The sequence below is a fragment of the Ceratotherium simum genome, chromosome 36, assembly GCF_057802395.1.
Source record: "Ceratotherium simum simum isolate JZ-2026a chromosome 36, ASM5780239v1, whole genome shotgun sequence".
Lineage (NCBI taxonomy): Eukaryota > Metazoa > Chordata > Mammalia > Perissodactyla > Rhinocerotidae > Ceratotherium > Ceratotherium simum.
The window spans coordinates 26,210,264-26,237,517 of record NC_141935.1 but is presented as its reverse complement, the minus strand read 5'-3'; the positions used below and the strand labels follow the sequence as shown (position 1 = coordinate 26,237,517).

Here is a 27,254-nt window from a genome sequence, read left to right as displayed (position 1 = left end):
TCCTTTTAAGGAACCGGGGCCAGCAGAGGTTAGGTGTTGCCCACCCAGGAGTAAATGCAAGTCTTGGGCCTTGGATTCCAGGACCATCCCTCCTCCTCATGCTGGAGCCCCTACAGCAGCCCTGGAGCTGGGGCCAGGTAGCCCCACTCCTCTGCCACTTTTGTCACCACGGGACAGAGTAGGGGCCCGGGGCCAGGAGGGGATGGCCCCTGATGACTGCTCTTTAGGAACTGAAGGAACCAGACTGTGTTCCCTGCAGGCCTGAACATTAGGGACGGCATCTGGGTCCTAAATCTCAGCTTGTCTTTGGAGTGCAAGGAATCTTAATTATTAATATGGGTTTTACTGCCGTCATATTTCCCGAACAACCAGCGAGTACGGGAAACTGTACAGGAAGTGCCAAGAGACAGGGTCAGGCTTCTCAGCCTGCTTGTGAGGGACCAACCAGAGAGGAGCATACTTAATATGAGTAGGCAGAGGTGTAAATGTCGCTCATGGGAGACCCCCAAAAAGGAAGGGACTCTCCCACCTCAGCTTGAGGATTTCTCTATTTTTAGTTAATAGAGAATAACGGTGCTGGCAGGGTCTTTCTCAGATCCTGTGATGGAGATGGGTGGAGGTGGGTAGAGCTTGAATGTCACTTTATCCCTCAGAAGAGTCTCAATAAAAGGTTAGGGACCTAAAATTATAATCAGAACGAAAGGGCCCAGTTTAATTTCAAGTAGTGAACAGCGTTCCATCCTCAGCCTGAGCGAGGCAGCGTGCGGGCAGGAGGGCACACAGGACCTGCCAGCCCAGGGGCCGGGGCAGCAGCGGGGGCCGGGTGGAGCAGGCGGGAGACCGTCTGTCCCGCAGGCTCCGTGTCTCCATCAGCTTCTCCTTCTTTGCAGTTGACCTGGAGCAAGTTCTGGAGCTGGACTCCCTCGAGTATCTGGAAGCGCTGGAGTGCGTGACAGAGCGCCTGGAGAACCGTGTGAACTTCTGCAAGGCCCACCTCATGATGATCACCTGCTTTGACATCACCTCCAGGCGCCGGTGAAGAAGCCAGCCGGGCCCTCGCTCCCTGGGACTCACGGCCGGTCACACTCCCGGGCCCTCGGTGCTGGCGGCGCTCAGAGACAACGGCATGAGGATGAAGGTTGGTGGCAAGTCTGGAGTGAGTGTTGAGGGGAAGGCGATTTTCCTTTTTGTTTTCTGTAGGAAAGGTGCAAACACCAGACACACGCGGGAAGAGGAAAGGATGGGAAGCCCAAGGGAAGTGGAAGCCCCGAGAGACTGGAAAAGCACTTTGAGGAACTTTAAAGAACTTGTCTGTACATAAGAACTGCTGGCAGACGAGACCTCACTCTTCTCCCGGTTTCGTGAGAAAGGGCGCGGGTGGACGCAGGATTGCTGTTGACAGCGAAAACGAGACAACGAATTACCCAGAATGACTGATCAAGTGCCTTGCAAATCTTTCTTTATTATTATCCAAACGTTTATGTTCATACTTTCTTGTGTACAGATGGTGCTAGTCAAGATGAAAACAACAAAACCAACAAAAAAGAAAAATCAAACCTGTTTTTGAAATGTATTTACAGCTCGTTTTCTCTCAGTGTTTTAGCCTCTTTCTGACTTGCTGTTTCTGAGTAAGTTGTGTTTGTAGAGCTATTTCCTAGTCAGTATTGCATATGAATAAATGTTGACTGTCTTTTATGGTTCTTCTGGTAAGGCCACTCAAACAGAACAGAGAGACTTCATGGGCACAAGCCAGTGTGTTTCCAAAGAAGGCTGGAGCAGCAGGGGACGCTGGATGCCGTCGACTGGGACGGTCGATCACGGAGCAGGTGCATGCGAGCTCGAGCGAGCGGGAGAGAAGGGGCTGCCTCTTTAAAGGAGGAAAGGAGCCTTTCTGCCCTGGGCCCTCCTTATCCTTTGGGTGGAATGTATGTTCCAGATACAGTTTCCCCTCCAAGTCCTGATGCACGTACTGGTTCCTTTACCCACAAATCCAGGGTTTTCATGGCCCTCGAGACATTTTTCATATTCGTTTTTATTCCAAAGACTCTGGATCGAAAGCTTGAACCAATTCAGCAGAGCCATATCTCTTTGTTCTCTAGTTTCGCGAGTTGATTAGTGCAGGGGAGGTTTCCCAGTTTAGAGACCTTCTCAGCCTGGTAGGTGCTCAGACTCCAACAGTACTGATCTAGAACAAGAAAGGATGTTGGGCTTGCACAACTTTTCTGTTGTCCGGAGTGCTGCTTAAATGTAAGAAGTTTCAGTTCTCCCATGTCCCAAAGCCTCCATCCCAAGAGACGACCAGACTTGTCCTCTCAACCTGGGCACCTGAAGGCAGAGAGAGGCTTCCCGTCATACACCACACACCCCTGGTGAGGCGGAGCACCGAGTTTCATGCATGTGGATGTACAGGTCTTGGCTCCCGGGAACTTGGGACCTCATGCTCACATTAAGATGTTCATCCCTGCCACACTTCCCTTAGGGATTGTTAGACCTGTTGCACTGATAGAAACCCAAGGCACAAGTGGTCAAGGGATTGTCTGACGACAGCTGTGGAGCAGCAGGGGCGTCCTCCTGCCTCCAGCTCACTGCCCTCTCCCAGGGCCCCTGCAGCCTGCCAGGGGACGGAGGTGCTCAGGGTTTTATAGAGTTCTGTTCGTTTTTGCCCTCACATGCAGCATATCTTCATGAGCCTATTTCCAGGAGAGACAGTGCCCGCTAACCAACTCCTCTGCCCCAGCTGCTCCCCAAGGAAAAAGAACCTTTGCATTTCTTTGTCAGTGCTCCTCTGGACACGTTACCCAGCACAGGTGGCTCAAGAGCCAGTGACGCTCAGCTGAACTCAGTAAACAGGAACCGAAGTCCCACGAGCTTCACAGTACCCGAACCTTTACTGGTCAGGACAGGCACAGGTGGCCCGTTAGCTGTTTGGGAAGTCAGCCCCATACAGCTGTGAATGGGTGTGTTTAATAGCAACATTATGGAAGCTTCTGGACTTCAACGGATGCCAGTCTTTTGAGTTTGTTTGAGTTTTCCATTTGGCATCCCTTTGGGTTGCTGGTTTGAAATATACCACTTCATGAAAAGCCTTTAATTTGGGGATTGTCAAAGGTGAGTATTCTAGTCTTGGTTGGAAACAAATTCACTTGATTAGTAAGCAGTGGACTTAGCTTTTGCCCCTGGCATATCTCCCCCGGCCCTGAGGTCACCATGCTGAGCTGACTTCCTCAGCAGGCCAGCGATGGGGCCCTGGTGCCTTTCCTGCAGTGACACTAAGTGGAAACAGCTACAGAGATTTAACATCTCCATCCGAGGGGAGTGGCCTTCAGCCTAAACCTCCATTTATACATTTGTAGCAACTTTATGTGATAGCAAAAGGGTTGAATGAAACCAAGAGCTATCTGACCAAGTCAGATTGGCTTCCCCAGATGCCACAGCCTGGAACATCTCACAGGATCCTCTCCGCCACGGGGTTGGAGAACAACTTTGCATGAGGTTGTCCATTCTGGCTTTTCCTTTTTTTTAACCTAAGTAAGCTGAAAACATCTTAATGTACCAAGTATTGATTACCCATGTGGAGAAATCATGAATTTTATGCTATCACGTGCTTGTTCCTGGTTCTAGCTGGGTGTTGACTCTACAGATGATGATCCTTAGGCAGAGAGGAAAGCAGGTCTGGCCAACCATTCTGAAGCAGTCCCATAACTGAAGAATGCCTCATTCAGTGACCAGATGGGAGGTAGTTCCAGGTCTCTTTTTGGTGTTAGCGATATAACCCAAGAAGGCAAAGGGAATGTCAAAAAACCCATTTCCATTTCATTATCCACAAATGAAAGGACCAGGAAAATGTTGATTTGAAATGAACATTTAGACAGGAAGCCTTAATTCCTTGTCTGAAATCTGCTCCCTCTCCAAATAGTTTAGTGTGAGGAAGCAGCAGAACAAAACTCAGATCGAAAAAAGGGAAAGTGATATTGTTTCCCCGGGAGTAAATCCATATTGCATTTCATGATGGTGTTTTCCTGCTGTGAAGGAGCGAGTTTGCTTTATCCCGGGCTTTCAGTCCCCACCTGGGAGCTGCAACCTTTGATCTTCTTGTCCTTGAATTCCCCTCTACATCACCGGGGGGAAGTTGTCGCTAACTTTCATCTCTTCTGGGTTTGAAGTCGGAACACCTCGTCTGTTGTTTTATCTCCAACTGCTATTCTGAAGATGGGGGACTAGAGGTGCAAATGCCGAGGTTGGCCCCGTGTTGACACAGGTGGGATGTACAGGGGACCCCAAGCTGAGGAGGGGATAGAAGCTGGAATAAACAGCCATGCAGCCCAGCATGGGGAACTGGCTAGGCAGGAATCCAGCCCAGTTTGTGATCAATTAGCCTTAAGCTTGAAGTCTGTGTTCCTGGAAGGTGGCAGTGACTTCATGTGGCCACAAATACCATCCAGGGTGGTGGTTCAAAAAGTGTGACGCACACATATACTTCTTCTTGTGCTGGTTCTCAGATTTCCGTTCGTGTTGAGCAAGAAGCCCTTCTTCAGGCGTCAGGTTCTAATGCTGCTCTTGCATTTGAGTTAATCCATTAGCCTTTATCCCAGGTGTTACTCTGTGCAAGCAGCTGTCTGACCTGGGCTTCTTGGGACTGAAGGCAAGAGCCCACCCATTTGTCAGCCTGGTCCTACACACAGTTGCCCAGTCATCGGCCACTGCTGATCTGTAATCGGGGCTTCCAAACTGACGATGGAGTGAATGTTTTTAAGTTCCTTATTCCAAAAACGATTTTAGGCTGTAAAAGAAATGACTAAAGATGAGTTAACTTCAAAATTGGAACCAGAAGAATTGACAGATTTACTCATTGTTCTCTCCCACTGGAGTATTAGTCTGCTCTTTGAGCATATACTAAAGATTTCCTCATTTTAGAGGCAATGTATTTGAAACCCTGAAATAGGACACATTGAGAGTCCTGTTCACAACTAGCTGATGCTGAGTAAACGTCCATTCCCACCGTCCCTGGAGCCTGCCTGCTGCTGCCTGGCAGTGCGGCCCAGCCTTCCCCAGCAGAGGGGTGCTCTTCAACACTGCATACATGAGACGTGACTGCCCCAAGAAAGGCCAGTGCAGCCCACTTTTTCTGGGCCAAATGTCACTGCCAGTACAATCTTTTCGGGGGAAGGAGGGACAGGTGGTAGAAATTTAGTGTTCCTTTGGATTGCAATATCTCTTTCTCCTCCTCCAGCAAATATCTGTCAACATTTGTGGGTAAAAGCTCATAAACTGTGTCACTTCGTAATCTTTCTGACAAAAATACATATTATTTTTTATGACAAACTGTTCATTATTTCCAGATAAAAGCATAATTCCAATCCAGGAGAAGCTCTTGTAACTCAAGCTCATCTTCTCAAAAAGGTTTTATGAAAATTCTTAGAAGCTAGTTTACCCATCCGTAAACACACACATTCTGCTTTTGGGTGGGCCTACTCAGAACCGAGATGATGTCATAATATTGGGTGCAGAGTGGTGCCTCAGGTGGTGTGAAGCCTTCACTGCATACAATTAATATTCTCTAAACATAGTTGTTCCCAATGTCCACGTGTGTAGCGTTAGTGTTGAAATTCTGGCACTCACACATCTATTCGATGTAGACACTGAAATTACCTTCAAAATTAAAAAGGCTCATTGCTTCATTCCCCATCCTGCTAACCAACATCCTACATTGTCATATTCAATTTATGAAGAAGTTCTCATTTATGTGTCAACTCAGGATGTTGTTTCATAGCGTCGCTTGTGTTTTATAATTTATTTATACATCATGGTTAGAAATGCTAACCAGCACTATGCAGCGAGGCTTGGTGGATCTGCCTGTGGCTGTTCTTGTCCCCTCCCTCTGGCGAGGTGTGTTAGTGGAGATGTGGGCAGGGGGAGGGGAGGAAAGATAAATAAATCAGGAGAACAGGGATTAGGGTCCAATCCTGCAAGTTCAAAATCTAAGCTGTTTCTATAGTAAGTGGCTAAAGGGGAAAAGATCCCTTCATTTTGAATTTGATAATGATGGGCTTGGAAATCAGCTTCCGCACGCCTGGATGGAAGGGGATCCGGCCTCTTCTGCTGGTTCAACATGAAATTTCTGAGAAAAGTGCAGACAGTACTCGCTTCCTACATTTCCCTAAGATCCCCCACCCACTCACGCCCAGTGCTACAGAAGGGGGTTTGGAGAAGCAAGTCGAGTTCCTCACCTGGGAGATATCTATATAGTACCTGTTTTTGTGGAGAAACCAAAGCACTTTAGTGAGTCTTACAACCCATAATACTTAAGGCATCTTGTCTCCTCGCTGGATCCCTGAGAGGCAGGGAGGGGCTGGCATCAGTAGTCTCATTTGAGAGGCAGCTAAACGTAGGAGAAAAAGCCTTGAGCTCGGAGTAAGGAAATCGGGGTGCAGGCCTGGGTCCTCACTCGCTATGCAACCTTGGGCAAGTCACTTCACTTTGCTGGGCCTCAGGCTCCCCAATGGCAGTTTGGGGGTCAAGACAGCTGCCCCTCTGGGAATAGTGTAAAGAGAAAATGGTATAATCGATGGGAAGTGCTTTGAAGAAATTTAAGCTCTGTACAGGAGCTGGGGATAATGAATTATAGATGGAGAAGCTGACGTCAATAGTCAACGATTGGCCCAAGTTCACAGAGTCGTTTTATAACAGAACTGGGACTTGAGTCCAGCATCTTGGACTCTTCCCATGAGGTGCCGCGGCACCAGGTGTGTGTATAGGTGAACACACGTCACACCTGTGTACTGACACGTGTGTGCATGGGGGCGTATATGGATGCATGTGTACAGGAGGTATGTGACATGGTGGAATTGCATAGGACAGAAAACCTGAGTTCTAATTCCAGTTGTGACCATAGTCCTATGGCCTTGGATATATTCCCTAACTTCTCTGGAACTCAGTTTTCTAATCTGTAAAGTGAGGACATTGTGCTAAATCATCTTTGTGGTTTCTTCAGCTCTAGTCTTGTATGTATGTATATATAAATATGCTTATCTGTAGAAATGGGCCCATTTGAGAATTGGAGGACGGTCCTGCTCAAGTGCGTTTATTGTGTCGGAAACAGCGATTCACAAACGAGTTCACAAAATCCTGTTTTAAAATTCAGTGGTAGTATTCAATGTCATTGTTTTAAATTCACTGTTTAACTGAATAAAAGATTGGTGCCATTTTAAAAATTAAGTTCTTAGCTTACAAGTGTTTGCTGTTACAATTTTTTAATAAAGTTCATATGTTAAAGTCAGAAATTCAACTATTCTGTACTTGGGCAGGTGCCAACAGCCTATTTGCAGACAGGCTGGGTTTTGTGTATGGGCCTTGACGTAGCTAGGTCAAAGTTAGCTGTTGGCTTGGTCATGATAAATATAAGCAGGGTACCTGGAGAACAGTCTGGAAGAGGTGGTTATAGTTGTCACAAACTGGTGACATGACTCCATTAAGCTGTGTGCCATTTCCAGTGTGAAGACATTGTTAGCTGGCTACGATCTCTGACTTTTTGTGGCATATGAGGTGTAAAACGTTGTCAAAAAAGAATCTGGTGTTTAAAAAGAATCAAACTATGGTGGCATTAAATGTTCACTTTGTTCTACTCAGAGTCATGAATTCCTCTCTATCCAATTGATCTTTCTGTATGGGGGGTGGGGGGAGTGGGTGGGTTCTTCCCACTAGAGCAACGCCTTGGCCAAGGTCGTCCTCCCAGGCCCCTAGGGACTTCCCAGGATAAGGCCTGTCTTGCCCACTGTGGGGCTGGCCCCCAAGTTCAGAAGCTCAGGTGGGGGTGGGGGCGGTGGGGGCTGAGTCCCAGAGCCCCAGCACCATTCTGCATCCCTGAGAGTCAGCCTCAGGGCTGGTGACCACACGTGAAAAGCATCGAGAAGCTTGGTGTGGATGGGGTGAGGTTTGTGTTGGCCTAGTGACTCTCTCTTAGTCCGGCGTCTCTGCGGCTAGCACAGAATAGAGACATTCTCGGTCACTGCAGACTGCATGGGCCTGGACCCACGGCCCCTCGTTACAACGGTGCTTGTCTCAACTGGGTACACTCAAGAAAGAAAGCAAAAACAGATCAGAAACTGGCACAAGGTCTCCTAGGGTATCCCCCGCCCCCAAGGACAGTCTCTTTCACCGCAGACATTTTCCCCTGAGCAGCAATGAGGTACTTTCTGAGATGCTGGTATCACATCCATCCAATCAACTGAATGCCCCACAGTCCCGAGAGAGAGGGCAGCGGGCACTCAGAGCACACACACACCCTATCCCTGGCACGGCCCTGAACCCCCATCTGCTACTCTGCTGAGCTGGCAGGGACACGCACACCTCCCGGGGTCTCACCTTTCTCCTCCCCAAATCCTACACCAGACCTCTTTGGGCGCCCTTTGGGCCACCCTAGCAGAAACCATATGTTCTTGAGAAGCCATAGGGTTTTCTAGAAATAATGTCTTCAATAGAAGAGCAAGTGGAGGTGCTGCCAAACTGTCCGTTCCCCAGGGAGAAGATAGAACAGAAAGCGGCATCTAGCATTGGTTCTAACCCCTCACTCTCCTCTTAGGGAAAAACTACCCAAATACATGAACTGAGCTGTATTTGTCTCTTAAACCATTAAACTCTCAAAATTGCTATTCATATTACTTTTATTCTTTTCGTCCTTTCCATCCTGGCTTTTCGTCTCAGGGAGGGCATTAGCACTCTGTCTACCGCGGCACCATCGCACACTCTTCCAGACGCCCCTGGGGCCTGGAAGGACATAAAAACAAAGCAAGGTGACTCCGTTTTCCAGCAATAGGTTGGGCTGCCCCTGCCCCTGCCCTCGTGTCTCCTGCAGGGCCCGCTGCGGTGCCTGACGCTTGCACTTGCTGCTCCCGGTGAAGGCTTTGTGCCCAGAAAACCCCGTGAACATACAGAGCACTTGCAGTGTAAACGCATTGTGCTCCTAGCACCCACGGGTGTCTCTTGTGCTCTATATCCCCAGCATCTAGAACGGAGCCTGGAATATAGCGGGTACTCAAACAATATTAATTGAATGAATGAATGAATGGATCACCTTTGGGAGAACAGAAAAAAACCTGAGCAGGAGTCTGCCAAAATTCCAGACTCCCTTAACAGAAGGACCAAAGGTCTGCATTTGCAAATGTCCAGTTGGGATTAACTCAGTGGAGTAGGGACAACAGGCCCACACCGGGTCGACATGCCCTTGGTTTATGATACACAGAGCCTTGACCTCCCAACCACTGACCAGCCTTGGCCTTCAGGCCTCCCAAAGCATTTTTCACTCCAAGAGATGAAAGAGAGTAGTGTTCAAGCTTGGTTCCTACTCAACATTTACAAAGCCATCACTGAACAGACCTTTACCGAGGACTTTGTTGCAGACACTGCTGGCTGCTGCAGAATAAAACAGACTCCATGCTCAAGATCTCAGTTAAGATGGCAAGACTGGCTGCAAACAGAACCCCACGACAAACAGGCAAACACTCCCCTCAATGGGGGTGAAGGCTTCTCCCGCCAACCCCCAACAGGTGCCCCTTTGCCTCTGTTTTGGGCCGCTGGCCAGGCCTCACCCCAGAAGAGTCTTCTTAAGCCCACGCTTGGGAGAGCAAGGAGCGGGGAAGGGAGGGAGAGAGAGTAATAGGTCGCCCTGCAAGTCACTTTATGTCCACTGTGGAAATTCACTCCCCATGCAGCCCCCAGGCAGGCCCTCTGCTGCAGAGGAGAGGCCACCCCCAGTGCACTCAGCCAGGGACTTCAGGCCCCTGCTCAGAAGCCTCCTCCCTGCATTTGCCAAGAGTTAGTTTGAGAAGAATCCAGGAGGCTGAGGGGCTGACTGTCCCCCAGAACTGCCCAGCCTCTCCAGTGGGGCAGATGATCTGGAGACCACCTGAGGAAGCTGCTGCAGCGCTCAGGGTCCACCTGAGCACTGGGTGAACAGTGTGTTGTTCGTTTTGCATTTTTCGTTTTTTTTTATTTTTTTCGCTGAGGAAGATTTGCCCTGAGCTAACATCTGTGCCAACCCTCCTCTATTTTGTATGTTCGATGCCCCCTCAGCATGGCTGCCAACGAGTGGTGTAGGTCTGCACCCGGGAACCGAACCCGGGCTGCCAAAGTGGAGCACGCTGAACTTAACCACTAGGCCATGGGGCGGCCCTTGTTTTTTGTTTTAAAATTGTTAAATTGCCCTCGCTCAGCCCATCATTTGCACCCCTTCTCTCCCCAGCAGTCCTGGGTCCAGATGTGTACATTACACCCATGTGCTCGTGAAGAAAAGCTCAAAATAGGGGCCTTCCACCAGACCACAGAGATCCACAAACCCCAAGGTCTCTGAAGACCTGGCAAGAGAAAGGCCTTAAGTAACCTTTATTCTCACTCCAGAGAGAACCACTGTTCTTATTTTATAGATACACACAAATGCATGTACTTTTACAAGTTTTAGATCATCCTGGGCATAACCCTTTTGGAATCTGCTTTCTTCCTCTTATTAATCCTACCATGCACATTTATTTCCCGTCAGCACATGTGCTCCTATGACTTTTAATGGCTGCAGAATAGTCCATCAGATAGATGGACTATCATTTAGGTTCTACAATTCCCTGTTATTAACAGGATCTTGAAATTGTTGCCACTTTTTTGCTATGATAAATTACACTATAATAAACATGTTGAACATAAATCTCTTTTTGTCTCTCTGACAAGTCCCTTGGGATAAATTCCTAGAAGTGAAATAGAATAGAATAGAATAAAACATAAGAAACCATTTTATACACACAGAGAGTGGCCATGTTGTAACTGTCCTGAGCAACGCTTCGAAGCTTTCCCTGATGGGCCCCCTTATAGTCATCACTTCCTCTCTACACTTCTATTTCATTGATTCAGTTATTTGTTCAATCCACAAATACATATTAGGAGTTCCAAAGTGGGACGGCACTCCTGCTGTAAGACGCACCAAGGTCTTAGTATATATTCCTTTGTGTCTAATGTAGGAGAGGTCCCTACATCTGTCCCTAAAAATTAGGGTTCTGGAGGCATGGAGGAGGCCCATCTTGGGGTCTTCAGCTGGGCCTGAGAATTTAATTGACATAAGACAGATTAACAGGACAAAAACATAGAAATTTATTTAATATGTTTTACATGACACAGGAGCCCTCATAGGGAAATGAAAACCCAAAGAAGTGGCAAACCCTCAATGTTTATATACTAAGTTGAACAAAGAGAGGCAATTGTGGAAAAGTTACTAAAATACAGGGGAGGCTCGAGGAAGAGAAGAGCTATTCTAACAAGGACTGTTTGTACAGCTTTCTCTCAGCCCCAACTCCTCCTCCTTGATGATAAGAATGTTTCCTTTCTCCTGAGACAGGGAGGGCACCTCTTTTATGAGAGTTTTATCTCCTGTCACCAGGAAGGAAAGGGGAGATCAGAATGCCTTCTTGTACCTGCTGTTTTTCAACTACCTTTAGCTCAAAACAGTCCTTACGCTGAGGTGGTATATTCTGGGGTGGCAGATTCTGGAACTCTGCCAGGGGTTGAAGCTATTTCTATGGCCCCCAGAGTCTAACACAGTGCTGGGCACAAAATGAACGTTAAGATACAGAGGGTTGGGGCAAGCCCGGTGGCATAGTGGTTAACTTCGTGCGCTCTGCTTTGGCGGCCCAGGGTTCGCAGGTTTGGATCCCAGGCACGGACTCATGCGCTGCTCATGAAGCCATGCTGTGGTGGCGTCCCACACACAAAATAGAGGAAGATGGGCACAGATGTTAGCTCAGGGCCAATCTTCCTCAGCAAAAAGAGGATGATTGGCAACAGATATTAACTCATGGCCAATGTCCCTTACCAAAAAAAAAAGAGGGACAAAAAAAAAAAAAGATACGGAGGGTTTGGGTCACCACTCTCAGAAAGGGAATTTTATATAAATTGTAAGTATGCATGTTTGAGGAAGGCTTCCCTGAGGGTTATAACACGCGTCTCCACTCTTGGCTGAGGCGTCAAGGAGCCTGGGTGCTGGTTTGAGAATTGCATCTTGCAGTTGACTGTGAGGGAGTTGCTGAGCAACTCTGGGCTCAGATTCCTCGTCTGTGTAGAAGTGAAGCCCCTTCTGTGTGGCCTAGGTCCCTGGGCTTGTTCTGAGGATGAAAGAAGACGCTGCATGCAGAAGGCTGTCAGAATCTGCGAAGTGCTCAGTAGGACAGTGACAGACGTTTGTTTTAACAACCGAAAGAAAGACTCTCCAGCAGGCCTGCACTCCTCCCACGGATGTGCCTCTTGCCCAAGGACCTGGGCAGCATTCCTCATTCAGCACTTGTCCACTTGTTTGTAAACGTCAGTGGCTTCCATCTACTAGAACTAGTCAGGGCTATATGTCCCCCAGTCCCTAAACCTCGCTCCCGGGTGGTATGACTAATGAATAAAAGTCTCAGGTGGGATTTGGCCACACAGATAACATTGCTAGTCAACAGGCTCACAGTAGCCACGTGGACTGTTCCCGTGAGCTCTGTGAAGTCCCGCTCTCTGTCCTCAGGCACTGTGAGGGTTCACAGGGAGCTGGCTCTGATGGCAGGAGCAGCCAGTCCTTCAATAAGTATAGGGGACATATGACCAAATGAAGTGCTAGACCAGGGCCTGCCTCCAAAGGGGACAGGGCCTGCGGGCTGGATTTCTATACCCGCCTCAGGCAACAATGGTAGAGGTTATAATATTTTTCGGGCCAACCACGTGTCTTCAATTCCTCTTATTTTACTCAGAACAATCATTTCTAAATGCCTTAGATAATAATGCATGAGCTTCCTGGTTACATTCAGGTAATGAGATTGAAAGCGCTTATTGTAGGACTTCTGGAGTGTGGGTTCCTAATCAGAGTCCTTCAGATGCTAATTCACCACTCCTGGAGGGTGGGCTCCAGATTATGAGTACAGAGGCTAACTCACCACTCCTGGACGGTGGGCTCCAGGTTACGACTGCAGAGGCTAACTCACCACTCCTCAGGTATACATTAGAGTTCATCCACACACACCACTGTTTACACTGAACACGTTAAAGTAAATCACCACCCAAATCATATAACTGTCCTCACTCCAGAGCTGCCATGCTGGGAGAGACCCCAGGACCTCCTCAGCTCACACCCTGTACCCCAGGGGCGGGTGGGAAAGCTGCAGAAGCCGATGCCCGCACCCTGTCCTGCACCCACCCCATGAGGGTCGACCAGCTTTCCATTTTTCCAGGCGGAAATGAAGCAGATGATAATAGTCTTTGCCTGATACTATTTCTCTGAGAAATGATCAATTATGGATGTAGACCACACCGCGTACTCGCACATGCTGTCTGTCAGAGGGAAAGGCAATTCCTACCCTCAAGGAATGTGCGGGCTATCTGGAGAGACAAGGCACGCATTTACAGAAGAAACAGGCACACAACACTCCAGTCGCCAGCTCAGCCTGACTCGAGGTTGTTGGGGTGGGCGGTTCACAGAGCTTACCTCCCGAGCTTCCTGAGGCGTGCAGAGGAGAGGCAGGTGTCAGAGGTGATGGGTGGTGAATATACTCGCGCTCCAGCTAGGGGCCATTGCTCTGTGTCCAAACCAGGCATCAGGGTAGCACAGGTAGCTGGGTTAATGGGAGCAGGGACACAAGTGCAACAGGCAAGGTGTTCCTAAAGTTCACCTCAGCACACTCTAAAATCCCCACCCAACCCTTCCCACATGGAGGTCAACACACTCCTCTGTAGTGCAAGCCCTCCCTGGGAGGGTGAAGTCTCGGTCAGCCGCCCTTGGCAGGAATCACTTCAGTGTCTGGCTAATCAGAAGACACCAGCCTAGGGGGCTGATTTTTCTGAGAATGGGTGTTTTAACTCTGCAGGAGAAAGACAACATCTTAGCTTTAGAAGGTGGACCTGCCGTGGGGGGTGGCAGACAAGTGGAGGGCCCTGCATCTCTCAGAAGCAGAGAAGAGGCAGGAGGCTTTTGAGAAAGGGCTCACGGGCTGAGAGGAGACAGATTTCACCCTCTTCACAGCCTCTCTCAGCCCCTGGGCTCCTGCCCTCACGAGTTTCCTTTTTGGACACCTGAAAACCTGACTGACTTTACCAATACCCCAAGTCCAAACTGGTCCCCATTCTCCCTGTGGATGTGTTTGGGGAGCCAGGGATAGAGAATATTTTCATTTATCACCCCCCCTCCAGCCCCGCACCTCCTTCTCCCAGTTTACCCAGCATCACGTGATTTTTAGCAGGCAGGCGGAGGGGGTGCCACAAAATGCCTGAATAAGCACTTCAGACAACTGGTGCTGCACCAGCTCAGAGAAGGGAGCGACTCAGAACCCTCGGGGCTCTTGCACCATCTCATGAGGTCATCCAGACTGTCCCTGTCTCCAGGCAGCTGTGCTCCTACACCATAATAAATGACTGAGAACTTTTCAGCTCAAGGGTTCTTGGGGGGAAGGAGGCTTCTCCCTTTCCCTGAAGGGACGTCTTAAGTCGCTCAGCACAGACAAGACGAGGGACTTGCTCCAGGATGCGCCTCTCTGCAGCCTCCTGAGCCATCTCAGGCTTCAGGTCGGTGACAGCCCTTCTACTCACCACCCCACAACTCATTATTTAAGCATGGCTCAGCCCCCTCCCTACCCTTGCACGACCCAGTTGATGTGCAGTGAAATCGGCATCCTCTCTCTATATATACACACATCCTACTGGTTGTGTTTCTCTGGAGAACGCTGACTAATGCAGGCTCCCTCCCACGACTGTGGGGCTCCTTTTCCTCTAATAAGAGCTCCCATGGGGACAGCCCAATAAGAAAAAGAAAAACCCTCATTAGGACCATCCACAAGAGCCATGACTGCGTGAACCCTAATTACTGCACCAGAATTATTCTTTTCTAGCTGCAAAGGAAGGAATCTCTAAGGTCCTTATTAAAACCTACCAACTTCTAAAGAATGGTATATTGAGAATGCTTGAGTCTTTTTTGCATTGACCGGAGCATAAGTAGGTCCTGAGGGCATCTGAACTCCAACCAGGTCAGCCCAACACAGCTGGACCCAACCTACCCCTTTGAAAGAAGCAGGAGGCAGTAACTCAGGTTCATAGAGCACTTTATACTATCCTAAGGCTTTCACATTTACGATTGCCTTTGATCCTCAGCTCCACCCCCACTGAGGTAAGTATTAGCTCACATCGTTGGGCAAGGATGAGTCGGGAAGTGAGAGGGAACGTGGAAAGGCATTGAAAAAACAGGAAAGAGGACTTGGCCATTGGTGCATTCATGCACTCACAGCACAAACATTCACCAGTTACCACAATGTGGCAGATGTGCCAGAAGCTGGGGAGACAACAGGGAATGAGGGAGACTTGGTCCAAACCCTGGGAGCTTGTAGTCCAGCAAACACGTCTTCAACGCCCGCCCCCGGAAGGCACTGTTGGCAAAGGCCAAATGTACGTCAGCCCCAGCTTCATGGAAGGCTTTCCGATTTTGAAAGGCACCCTCCTGTGAGCTCCCTGTATCACCTCAAGTTTATCTCTACCACAGTAATGATCACTCTCCCTTCAGTGGAGATTGCCTGCTTTATCATCTTTCTCCCCCTATGGGCCTGAGAACTCCCCAAAGACAGGATCATTCTCCACCCAGCCCAACATGGCGTCTGCCCACAGTTCTGAAGGCGTATCTATCCACCAATGACCTACTCTGAGCCAAGCATGGTGTCAGTAGCTGAGGCTACAGAGAGGGAAGAAACCCAGACCTTTTCTTCCAGAGATTTGGAGTCTAGTGGGGAGAAAGATAAATAAAGAAGCAATTATTCTGACATGATAAGTTTTCAGGGGGAATGAATAGGTGCTCAGGCAGCAGAGAGGAGGAAACGTTTGGAAAGGTCAGGAAGAATGAGCAGCGAGTTTCCAGGGGCACTGGAAGGGAAAGACAGAAGGACATTCAGCACAAAGTAAATAGGATGAGCATGGAGGCACGAGAGGACCAACTGCCAGGAGCTTGGCTGGCTGGAGGGCAGGAGGCATCTGGGTGATGGGAAGGAGACGAGGCTGCACCCATTAAAGAGCTCAGGCTGGCAAGCACCGGGCAAACGGTTGGCAAGGACCCTCGTCAGGTGGACAGGACTGAAGGGTTTTTGCCCTTGGACCTCATGGTAGGAAAAAAATGCCCCTCAGATGTAAAATCACACAATACTTGCATTGGAAGCAAACTCAGAGGTTATTTATTTAGTCCAGTTCTCACTGGATATGGAGGTGATTTATCCAAGGTCACAGAGCTTACGGTAGAGATGGGACACGAGAAGTCTCCTGGTCTTTTTCACTACATCACACATCCCCAGGTAACACCTGCACTTCTGTCTTCTCAGGAAGAGCTTTCAACAATCTCTTGTTTTTCTAAGATGCTAAGCTCTCCAGCTCAATTAGAATCTTGCCTCTGTTATAGAAAACGCTGAGGAACTTTCTACCATGTCAGCAACTTACTCTCCAATAGTTCAGGAAAAAAATTTTTTTTGTCCTATACTTGCAACTTTTCTGGAATTTTGAGATTTAAAAAAAAAAAAATCCCGGGCCCGGCTCCATGGTATAGCGGTTAGGCGCACACGCTCTGCTGCTGGCAGCCCGGGTTCAGATCCCAAGCGTGCACCGAGGCACCGCTCGTCAAGCCATGCTGTGGCGGCATCCCATATAAAGTGGAGGAAGATGGGCACAGATTAGCCCAGGGCCAGTCCTCCTCAGCAAAAAAGAGGAGGAGTGGCACGGATGTTAGCTCAGGGCTGATCTTCCTCACAAAAAATTAAAAAAAAAAAAAATCCCAATAGAAATAATGGTTAACGCATTCATTTGCTAGGGCTGCCATAACAAAATACTACAGACTGGAGGGCTTAAACAATAGAAATGCATTTTTTCACAGTTCTGGAGACTGGAAGTCCAAGATCAGGGTTCTGGCAGGTGTGGTCTCCTCTGAGGCCTCCCTCCTTGACTTGCAGACGGCCACCCTCTTGATGACTCTTCACGTGGTCTTTTCTCTGTGCACACACGCCCCTGGTCTTTCTTTGTGTGTCCAAATTCCTCTTCTTGTAAGGACACCAGTCAGATTGGATTAAGGCCCACCCTAATGACCTCATTTTAACTTCATCACCTCTATAAAGGCCCTATGTTCAAACACAGTCAAATCATGAGGTACCGGGAGTTAGGACTTCAACATATGAATTCAGCCCATAAAAGCGAATTTCTTTACTTTCTCATCTCCTCTCTCTCGTGAATCAAATATCCTCTATCTTCTGGTTATTGGAACAGAGAGTCTGTAGAAGGCCCATCCTGTGTCTCGAGCACCCAGGAGATGGGTACTTGGTGACTGAATAACGCCCATGATCACACATTACTATTTTGCATGCTCAAATGTGTCTTCACTGCCAGACAGTAAGTTCTGATCCTGCACCACAGGGTCTGTTCCCCCAGCAACTAGCCCAGGGCCAGGCATGGATAGCTATTCAATACATTTTCAGTGGGTGAATGGGTTCAATAGTCACATAACAGGGAATCTGAAGTCTATAAAGAAAATCAGAGTAGCAAAGAATTGGATAATATTTCAGCTTTTATATTAGTTAGAAATGCATACTCTACATATAGGAAATACAAACCCATACAGTGACGGCCCAGAGCATGGTTGTTATGTGTACTTGAAATGTAATGAGTCAATCTTCTCTGGAAGCTCGTGAGAATCCAGTAAGAGTCCAATATTTAATGTACAAAAAAGCTATCTAAATCTCTGGGCAATGTTGCTTGATAGGGCACAATCAATTTTCTTATTTAATTCTTGTTTTTATTGCATATTAATGATCATAAATGCAGACGCAGCCACATGAATGTCGACATCCATGTCTGGCTTCTATAGTAGATTCTTGAAAGGTGGACACCCACCTGCCTTACTAGCATCTTACACAACTCAGCACATTGCTATGTGCAGGTACATTCAAATCCTGAAATCTCTGAGTTAAGTCTTCTCTGGGCGATGCTTGCTATTTTTATAGCTTTTGCTTAGTAATTACCCAGTCAGACTTCCTCATACCCTGTTATGTGAGAGACACCAGTTTCTCACATCTGAGAAGTAAAATGCCTATAGGAGAAATAAAACAATCAGAGTGGCTGATCCTTTTAAAAAGAAGAAAGTAATTCTAATTCACTCATAGTGGGTCACGCGTCTTAACTCAGTCACAGGGAAATCCCAATTCATGCAAAAATAATTCTGTCTTCATTATTTCGGAATCCAGGGGTGTCTGTGGTAACTTGAGTGCTCCTTTTTTGAAAGGAGAAGATAGCGCGTGTCGTCATAACTGAAATGTTACATTAGTAACTGCATTTGATTGCAATGTAACCTGGCTCAGGCCGCCTGCTGGGCTCTTACAGACCATTATTAATGCAGACCCCTTCAGGGGCTGTAATTTGGGATTCAATTTGCCATAAAATTGTCGTAAGTGTCACCTTAGTAATCGGAGATCATGTGACCCATGAAACACATTGAACTGAAAGATGGCACCTCTTGGAAATTAATGTCAAATTGTCCCTAATAGAAAAAACCACTAGCCATTGTATCTGAAGCTAATGTCATGTGCCTTCGAGATGGTGACGGTTAAGAGGAGGGTGTTCCGCCTATACTCCTTGAGCTGGGCCTACACGGCCCCGGAACAGAGCCTTCCCCAATAAATATTCCAAGGCTCAGCACACAGACTGGTCAACCCAGCAATTCCTTGTGTTGATTTTGATGGTACTTATCTTTTTAACCAAAAACCCATATGTGGTCTAGCAAAGGATTTTTATTCTGATTCTAGATATAAAAAGCAGTTTAAATGTCATATCTGGCCAAACAAAAGGTAGTCTGGCTAATCATCAGGGAGATGCAAATCAAAACCACAATGAGATACTACTTCTCACTCATTAGATGGTGATTATTAAAAAACAAAACAAAAACCAGAAAAGAAGTGTTGGCAAGGATGTGGAGAAATTGGAACCTTGTGCATTGTAGGTAGGAATGTAAAATGGTACAGCTGCTGTGGTGAACAACATGGTGGTTCCTCAAAAAATGAAACATAGGATTACCATATGATCCAGCAATTCCACTTCTGGGTATGTACACAAAAGAACTGAAAGCAGGGACTTGAACAGGTATTTATACACCAATGTTCATAACAACACTATTCACAATAACCAATAGGTGGAAACAACCCAAATGTCCATCAACAGATGCATGGATACCCAAAATGTCAGATATATATATAATGGAATATTATTTAGCCTTAAAATGGAAGGAAATTCTGACACATGGATATAAAATGGATGAACCCTGAAGACATTATGCTAAGTGAAAGAAGCCAGACACAAAAGGACAAATATTGTATGATCCACTTATATGAGGTCCCTAGAGTAGTTAAATTCATAGAGACAGACAGTAGAATGGTGGTTGCCAAGGGCTGGAGGAGGGAGGAATGGGGAGTTGCTGTTTAATGGGTATAGAACTTCAGTTTTGCAAGATGCAAAGAGTTCTGGAGATTGATTGCAGAACAATACCAATGTACTTAAGGCCACAAAATTGTACATTTAAAAATAGTTAAAATAGTAATTGTATGTTATGTATATTTTACCATAATTTTTTTAAAGGCAGTTTGGTTGTCCAAATATTAGAATTTGAGGGTCATCTTAATTGTTTATATGGACGAAAAGCAAAACGTGTGAAATCTGGAAATGCCCTGGAAAAATCTAGGCATTCGGGTGGCTACCCTGTAACTGTGCTATACGTAAGATAGCTCAAGACCAGGACACCCTGGAGAGAAGCAGGCAGAAACACAGAGCTGGGGAGAAGGGAATGTCTGCCTCCGTCCTCGGCAGAGCACGCAGTGGTGACTTTCTCACCTCTACCTCACAGCTCTGGCTGCAGTCAGAGGAGCACCTTTGTCTATCCCATAGGCGCTTTTGGAAACAGCCAAGTTAGCTACTTTGCAGCCTTATTCTACAGCAGATATTTTTGTTGTTCCTTCTTTTCATGGTGACACTCTTGCTTCTGAATTTAGCCAAGCAGAGTGAGATGGGCTGCACAGGGGCTCTTCTATACCCTCCTTCACTCTCATATATGTCTTCCCCCTTCCCTCACCCCTAGTTACAAGGCACAGGCAGCAACATTCTTTCATATGTTCTAAAGCAGAGATCAGAGTCAATAGTACCCTTACAGTAATGGGATAAGCCACAGCACACAAGCACTCTTAGATGATTCTACTATTTAAAAAATCTCATGATTTATCTGGTCACCTGGAGGGACCAGATACAATACGGTCATGATGCTCATTATAAATGTGAGAGTACTCCTGGAGAGACCACTTTTAATGAAGCAAAATCCTCCTGACAGGAGATTAAGCCAATATTCTTTATCACATTACGGAAGGCATTTTATACTTTGGCACTGACTGTACTCCCCACCCCCACCCCCATGACTATTTCAAAAGAGGCTCTGAGAAGCTGGAAATCTGAGCAGCACTTTTGACAACTTCATGGGACTATGGGGCAAAAACTGTGTCTAGGACTCAACTATAGGGGCGTGATTATTCCTTCCATTTTGGACTGAGATCCCCCAAAGGGCTATACCCTAGGAGTAAGGGTGAACTGGGGTAGACTAAAACTCAGCTACAAATCACTTCAATTCTTGAAATTGGATTAAGATGATCCAAGATTGCTAATTTGCTAGCCACGTTCCAGAAACAAATATAAATTCTTTCTGGAGGATGACAGCATTTTCTTATGTCTCAATTATTTCTATAACTTTCCAGATACAATAGTCAACACTCAATTAAAAAAATAATCAGACATACAACTCTCAAAACAACAGGAAGGAAAGTCAAAAGACACAATATATAGTTCAAACAGTTACACAGAGACCCACATAATGGAATGATCAGATGCAGACTTTATAATAGATATGCTTAATATATTCAAAAAGAAGAAAGACAAAATTGAGAATTTTTCAGAAACTAGGCTCTTAAAAAACAAAAGAAACATAAAATAGCTGAAATGAAAAGCTAAGTGGGTAGGTCTAACAGCAGATTAGAGTCAGATGAAAAGAGAACTAGAAAACTGGAAAAAATTCAGAAGACAATATCCAATATGAAGTGAGAGAGTCAAAAGAATGGAAAATAGAAGAGAGAGTAAGCAACAAGGGAGCAAAGGAAGAAGGTCTAACACATATGGAATTGGAGTCTCTGAAGAAACAAGAGAATGGGTCAGAAGCAATATGTGAATAGATATTTACTGAGCATTTTCTGTAACAGATAAAAGACTTCAAACCACGTCTGGTTCATGGAACCCTACAAACTCCAATTAGGATAAATAAAAAGAAATCCCAAATTAGACATATCATAGTAAAATTACAGAAAAGAAAAAAAAAAGAGCTATATGGAGAAATAAAACAGACTTATCAAAGGAGCCACAACAGAATAATGTCTGACTTCTCAACAGAAACTATGGAAGTCAAAGAAAATAGAATAAAATCATCAAACTGCTGAAAGAAAAGTGTCTGACAACCTAGAATTCCTAAGAAAATATCCTTCAAAATTAAAGGTTAAATGAAGCCATTTCAGAAAAATAAGAACTGAGAGAATTCATCAGCAGCAGATCCACCATTAAGAAAATACTCAAGGGCATTCTTGAGGCAGAAGGAAAGTGATCCCAGACGGAAGTCCAGAAATGCAGGGAGAAATGTGCAAAAGAAAGGGTAAATGTGTGGGTAAACCTAAATGAATACTGACTCCACAGAACAACAATCTCACAGGATTTAAATTATTTTTGTATAATACAAACAAACAGCAAAGATAGCATGTGAATCTGGAGAAATTAAATAAAGTTAAATTTTAAGATTTTTGCATTGTCTGGGAGGAGAGTAAAATTACTGAGAAACATTAGACTTTGATAAGTCAAGGAAGCATGTTGTAATTTTCGAGTAACCACTAAAAAATAATATGAGGGTGTAACTTCCAGCTAATGGAGGACATTAAAAAATATAAAAGAAGACAAGAAAGGAATATAGATTAGTTAATACAAAAAGAAAGTAAATAGTAAAAAGGTAGATTTAAACCCAAATTAATCTGTTAATTATATTAAATAAACTAAATGTTTCAATTAAAAACAAAGGTTATGAGGGGCTGGCCCAGAAACGTAGTGGTTAAGTTTGCACACTCCACTTCGGCAGCCCAGGATTCACTGGTTCGGCTTCCGGGCACGGAGCTAGGCACCGCTTGTCAAGCCATGCTGTGGCGGCATCCCATATAAAGTAGAGGAAGATGGGCACAGATGTTAGCCCAGGGCCAGTCTTCCTTAGCAAAAAGAGGAGGCTTGGCAACAGATGTTAGCTCAGGGCTGATCTTCCTCACACACAAAAATCCAAAACACACAAAAGTTATGAGACAATATATTAAAAAAAAAAACCTATCCATGCTATGTTATTTATCAGAGCCATATCTGAATGATAAAAATAGAAAAAGTTTGAAATTAAAAGGCTGGAAAAAGATAATGTTAACTTTACCAGATAATGAGAAACTGCTCATCAAAGTGGTTGTATAATTTTTACTCCCTTGTATAGGAGTTTTTATCATTCTACGTTCTGCTTAACACTTGCACTGTCAGATTTTCAAAAAATTATCCAGTCTGATGCATGTATAGTAATATCTTATTGTGGTTTATTTTTGCATTTCTCTGACTACAAGATCCTATGCTTTCCTGGCCACTTGGGTTTCCTCTTTTGCCTATTTAGATTTTCTGCCATTTCAGTTATTTACCTGTTTTCATTAATAGGTCTCTTTCAGGAACACCCTTGACGCTATAATGCTGCATTAGTCCATTTCTGGCTAAGGCCAGCACACAATGAAAAACAATCTGTAAATTGGCCTATTTTTTTTTTCTTCCTCTATCAACTGATCTTAGAGAATCCCTAGGAGGCTAAACGCGTGAACTGATGAAGAGGCAGCAGTGCAGTGAGAACGGGCGTCGCGGGGACCTGCGCCACCCACTCATGCAGCTCACTTGTGCCTGTATGACTTACTTGAACCTGATATCTGTATGTACCGTTTCCACTTGCTGATGGATTGGACCTTCATATACCAAACCCGATGTCTTAATGAATCAGGTGACAGCCATTTTATGTTGGGCAGCTCTGTTGCTGCTTATCAAAAGAATAACGATCTGCAGAAGAGGGAGTGTCTTTTCTCCGAATCTCTAGGGATCTTCACTCTGATTTTCCTATTGGCGAACGCCAAAAACTCCGTGCAGTATCTCTATTTTCCACAGACACTTCAAATACCCAAGTGGCAGAGCAGCGTGTACTGCAGCTTGGGCCTGCTTCAGAGCCTTCCTTGCTCCGGCTCAACTTAAAAATGACAGCCTTGCAGGTTACTTGGTAAACGGATAGAAATAGCACAGTCAAGTGCGGTACGCACCAGGGAGAGTGCCGTACCACACTCTTAGTAGTAGCTTCTGTAAGGTGCAACAACTCATCTTTCACTTTGAAGGGAAGAACCCGAAATTTTCTATACTATTATAACTTAGAAACTTCACTTTTGTGGTGAGCTTCTAAATTTTTGTAGGGCTTATCTCTCACTATCTGGCATGTATGGACTTACTAAATCAGTGAAGGTACTTTCCACTTACTGTTCACCAGGTTAATTTAGCATGATGTCATCAATACAGTAGAGCCAGGCAATGTTCTGCGGGATTGCAAAATGATCAAGATCTGCAAAGGAAGATTTTGGCAGGAGACTGACACAGCCCGGTGGCAAAATGGTGAAGGTGTGCTGCTCACCCTACCAGGTGAAAGCAAACTGGTCTCGTGGTCCTTGAAAATTGATACAGAAAAAATAATTGTCTGAAGTCAAAACATTCTGATTGACACATTGTCCCTGCTACCCATTATGGTTATTGTTCCCACCTTGTTTCTGAAGGTTAAGCTCTGCCCCTCTGGGATCTCATCATTCTCAATGAAACTAGAGAACCCATTTCAATACTGGCATCTCTCATCATCATCTCTGGGTCTGAAAAGCATAGCCATCACAGAATTTTTCAAGCATGTTGATGCTCCCCTCAACACAGTATTTTTCAATGTGTTAATCAAGGGAGTGTCCACTGGGGAATATTACAGAGATTGGGTGGTGGGGGGGAAGTGGTAGCACATGATAAAACATTCCAATATTTTTATCTCCTTACTCTTTGGATTCCTTCCTCTTCATCATACCAGGGAAATTCTGACAGCCCTACCTCATGGAATGAGACAATTGAATCTAGGTTTCACTCAACCAAGCAAGCAAGTTGTTATAGCCACTCTCAGGTCTCAGGTTAAAACATTAAATCCACAGTCTCTGCTACGTGCACCCATATAGATAAATTCAGCCTGATCCAGCATTATAGTCCATCTTTCTTGCTGTATTATCTTTATACTCAATTTCTACACATATTCCTCAGGATATATAAGTATCTCTTCCTGAGGTAGTCCTATACGGCGTTTGAGATCTGACTCAAGTTATGGGTCTGGAGGTAATGAAGTGTGGTGGGGTGTGCCTGGAGAAGAAGAAAAGCATCCCTTGGAGGTCAGTTGCTTCTGGTGACATTATGACAGGGTCTTCAATCAAAGGAAAGCAAGGGTCTTTAGACAGGAGAGGAGGAACAGCTTTCTTTGGTAAGGAAGCTCAAGGATATCTGGGAATTCAAGGTGGTCAGATTTGTCCAATTATACACAAATATCCCTATTTTAAACATTCTCCTTCCCTGTCAATGCCATATCTTTTATGTAAGAGACTTGGTGGGGCTCTGGATTGAACTCGCGTGGAATTTTAACCACAACTACAAGAAATAATCCTTTTAGGACTACCCTAGAAGTCTTCTGCTTCTCTGATTTTACCTTGAGCAGAGAGCTCAGAACACTAAGCGTGTCATTTATTTTACTTAGATCTCTTCCGTACAGTCAGAAATAGTTATCCCAATCCACAAGCTTTATAGTCATCATTACTACAATACCAGTCAAGTCAAGTGCAGTATCAGCCTCTTCTCCTCAAAGGCTTTCCTCAGTAGGCACTTTAACCCAAGCAAGCACAGGGGATAACGAGTAATCACAATGCCACTACATTCCATAGACAACAATACCTATTTTCCACCAGCAATGGGGTCTTCACTGCATTCAAGCTCAAAAGAGTCAGCAACAGATCCCAGAATCACAAGTCTATTTCCTGGAATCTTAATCAAGCTATCAACTATATATGTTGAGGTACATTCTAGAAAACAGCAGGAGGACTCAATCCTGGAAACTGTTTACAAAAGTGTTGGGAGGGAGGAAAGAGCAAAAAGAGACAGATGCGACAAACCAAAATTTAGTAATGGCCAACAGCAGCCACCACTCCTAAGCTTGGAGAAACAAAATGTAGCAAGTTGTGTCAGCAGAGCCCAGGAGCTTCTGCGCAGCATGGAGTGCGAGGGTCACCAAGAACAGAGCAGCACAACAGGTGCTAGGACTGTGGAAGAGGACTCATCATGGCTAATGTTGGCTTTACTAATGAGACACAGCCATTTCCAGAGATCCTGTAAGAAGCTAAAAGAATGAGAGATCAAGGTCAAGAGGAAGGGGAGAAAAGGGAAAGAGGAAGAGGCAGAGAGAGAGGGAGGGAGAGAAGGAGGGATAGGGAGAGAGGGGAGCAGAGGGGGAGGGGAAGGGAGGAGGAGCAGAGAGGAGGGAGAGAGAGAATGAAGACAACAGCCCCTCCTCCCCTTCCTCCCATCTACAGATATTCCATAACACCTACTGTTGGAAGAACCTAATAGCAAGCCAGCTGGCAAGGAAACCTGGGAAATATAGTTTGAAGACTCCAAGGCAAGAACTTCAGAGCAGAGTACAGAAGAGCACAAATAGGACTGAAAGACCACAATCAAATACTGGCACCACACCAGTTGTCCCCAGACCATTTATTGGGGCCAGTTGTATCTCCACTGCTCTGTAGGATATTTCTGTCCTATATCAAGGACAGAAATAGAGTGCAAATCTGTGTGGATCTGTTTCTGAGTGTCTACGCTGCTCTGGCAGTCTATTTGCTAACTTTGTCCCAGTACTTCACTGTATTGTTTACCATATTGCTTCATAATTTACCTCGATATGTGATAGAGTAAATCATCCCACCACAGTCTTCTTCAAAAGTATTTTGGCCTTTCTTAAGCCTTTGAATTTACTTATACATTTTAGAATAAGCCACAAAATAAAATCTTTGGAGATTTCGATTAGGATTACATTAAATCTAAAAATCAATTTTGGTAGAATTGACACCTTTACAATATTGTCTTCCAAATCAGGAACATGGCATCTCTCTCTATTGAGGTTTTATTTAATGTTTAACAATAAAGTTTAAAGCTTTTCTTTATTAAAGTCTTACACATCTTTGGTTTATTCCTAAATAAGGTTTTTTGATGCTATTTGTAAATGGTATCCTTTGTACAACTTCACTGTTTATGCTAGCATGCAAAAATAGAATTGGTATTTAAATTAATTTTTATATCCAGCAACTTAGTAAAATCACTTAATTCTAAGTTTATCCATAGATCCTTTTGGATTTCTATGTGCACACTCATATTATTCAAGATCATAGTTTTACTTCTTCCCTTTTGAGTCTTAAATCTTTTATTTCTTTTTCTTGCCTTACTACACTGGCTAGGAACTCCTATACAATGCTGAGAAACGTATTTATTGATATCAAAAGCAAACTTTCAATATTTGCTGTGAAGTATGATGCTTGCTCTAGGTTTTTGTAGATATCTTTCACCTTTTAAGAAGTTTCCTTTGATTCTTAGTTTGCTAAAATTTCAGTTAATCATGAAAAGATCTTGAATTTTATCAAATGCTTTTTCTGCACATACTGAGATGTTCATGTGACAATCTCTATTTAATGTTGTGGATTATAGGATGTATTATCCTTCTGATATGTTGCTAACTTCAACAATGTTCTGCACTGCTAACTTCGGTTTGCTATTTCTTTAGGATTCTTACACCTATATTCTTGAGTGAAATTGGCCAGTACTTTTCCATTCTGTACTGTCAGATTTTGTTATTGAGGTAAAATGAGTAAGTTAGTTGGAAAGTATTCCTTATTGTTCTTTTCCCTAGAAAAAAATTGTGAAGGGTTGAATTTTTTTCTCCCCTACGTTTTGGTGGACTGCGTTGGTGAAATCAACTCAGCCTGTACTTTTCTCTGTGGAAAGAGCAT

The 27,254-nt window shown here is 45.2% G+C and overlaps 2 protein-coding genes across 2 annotated transcripts in view; one reads left to right on the top strand and one right to left on the bottom strand.

Annotated features, from left to right (window-relative positions):
* Positions 1–7,627, top strand: part of KIF26B (kinesin family member 26B) — a 451,434-nt gene extending 443,807 nt beyond the window's left edge. The window contains exon 15 of the mRNA XM_087424452.1: positions 891–7,627. Coding sequence (XP_087280578.1) covers positions 891–1,039 — 149 coding nt within the window. The 3' untranslated portion in view covers positions 1,040–7,627. The remainder of the gene's footprint in view (positions 1–890) is intronic.
* The window catches only part of SMYD3 (SET and MYND domain containing 3), a 736,966-nt gene that overhangs the window by 4,659 nt on the left and 705,053 nt on the right, over positions 1–27,254 (bottom strand). The gene's annotated exons all lie outside the window — the stretch shown is intronic.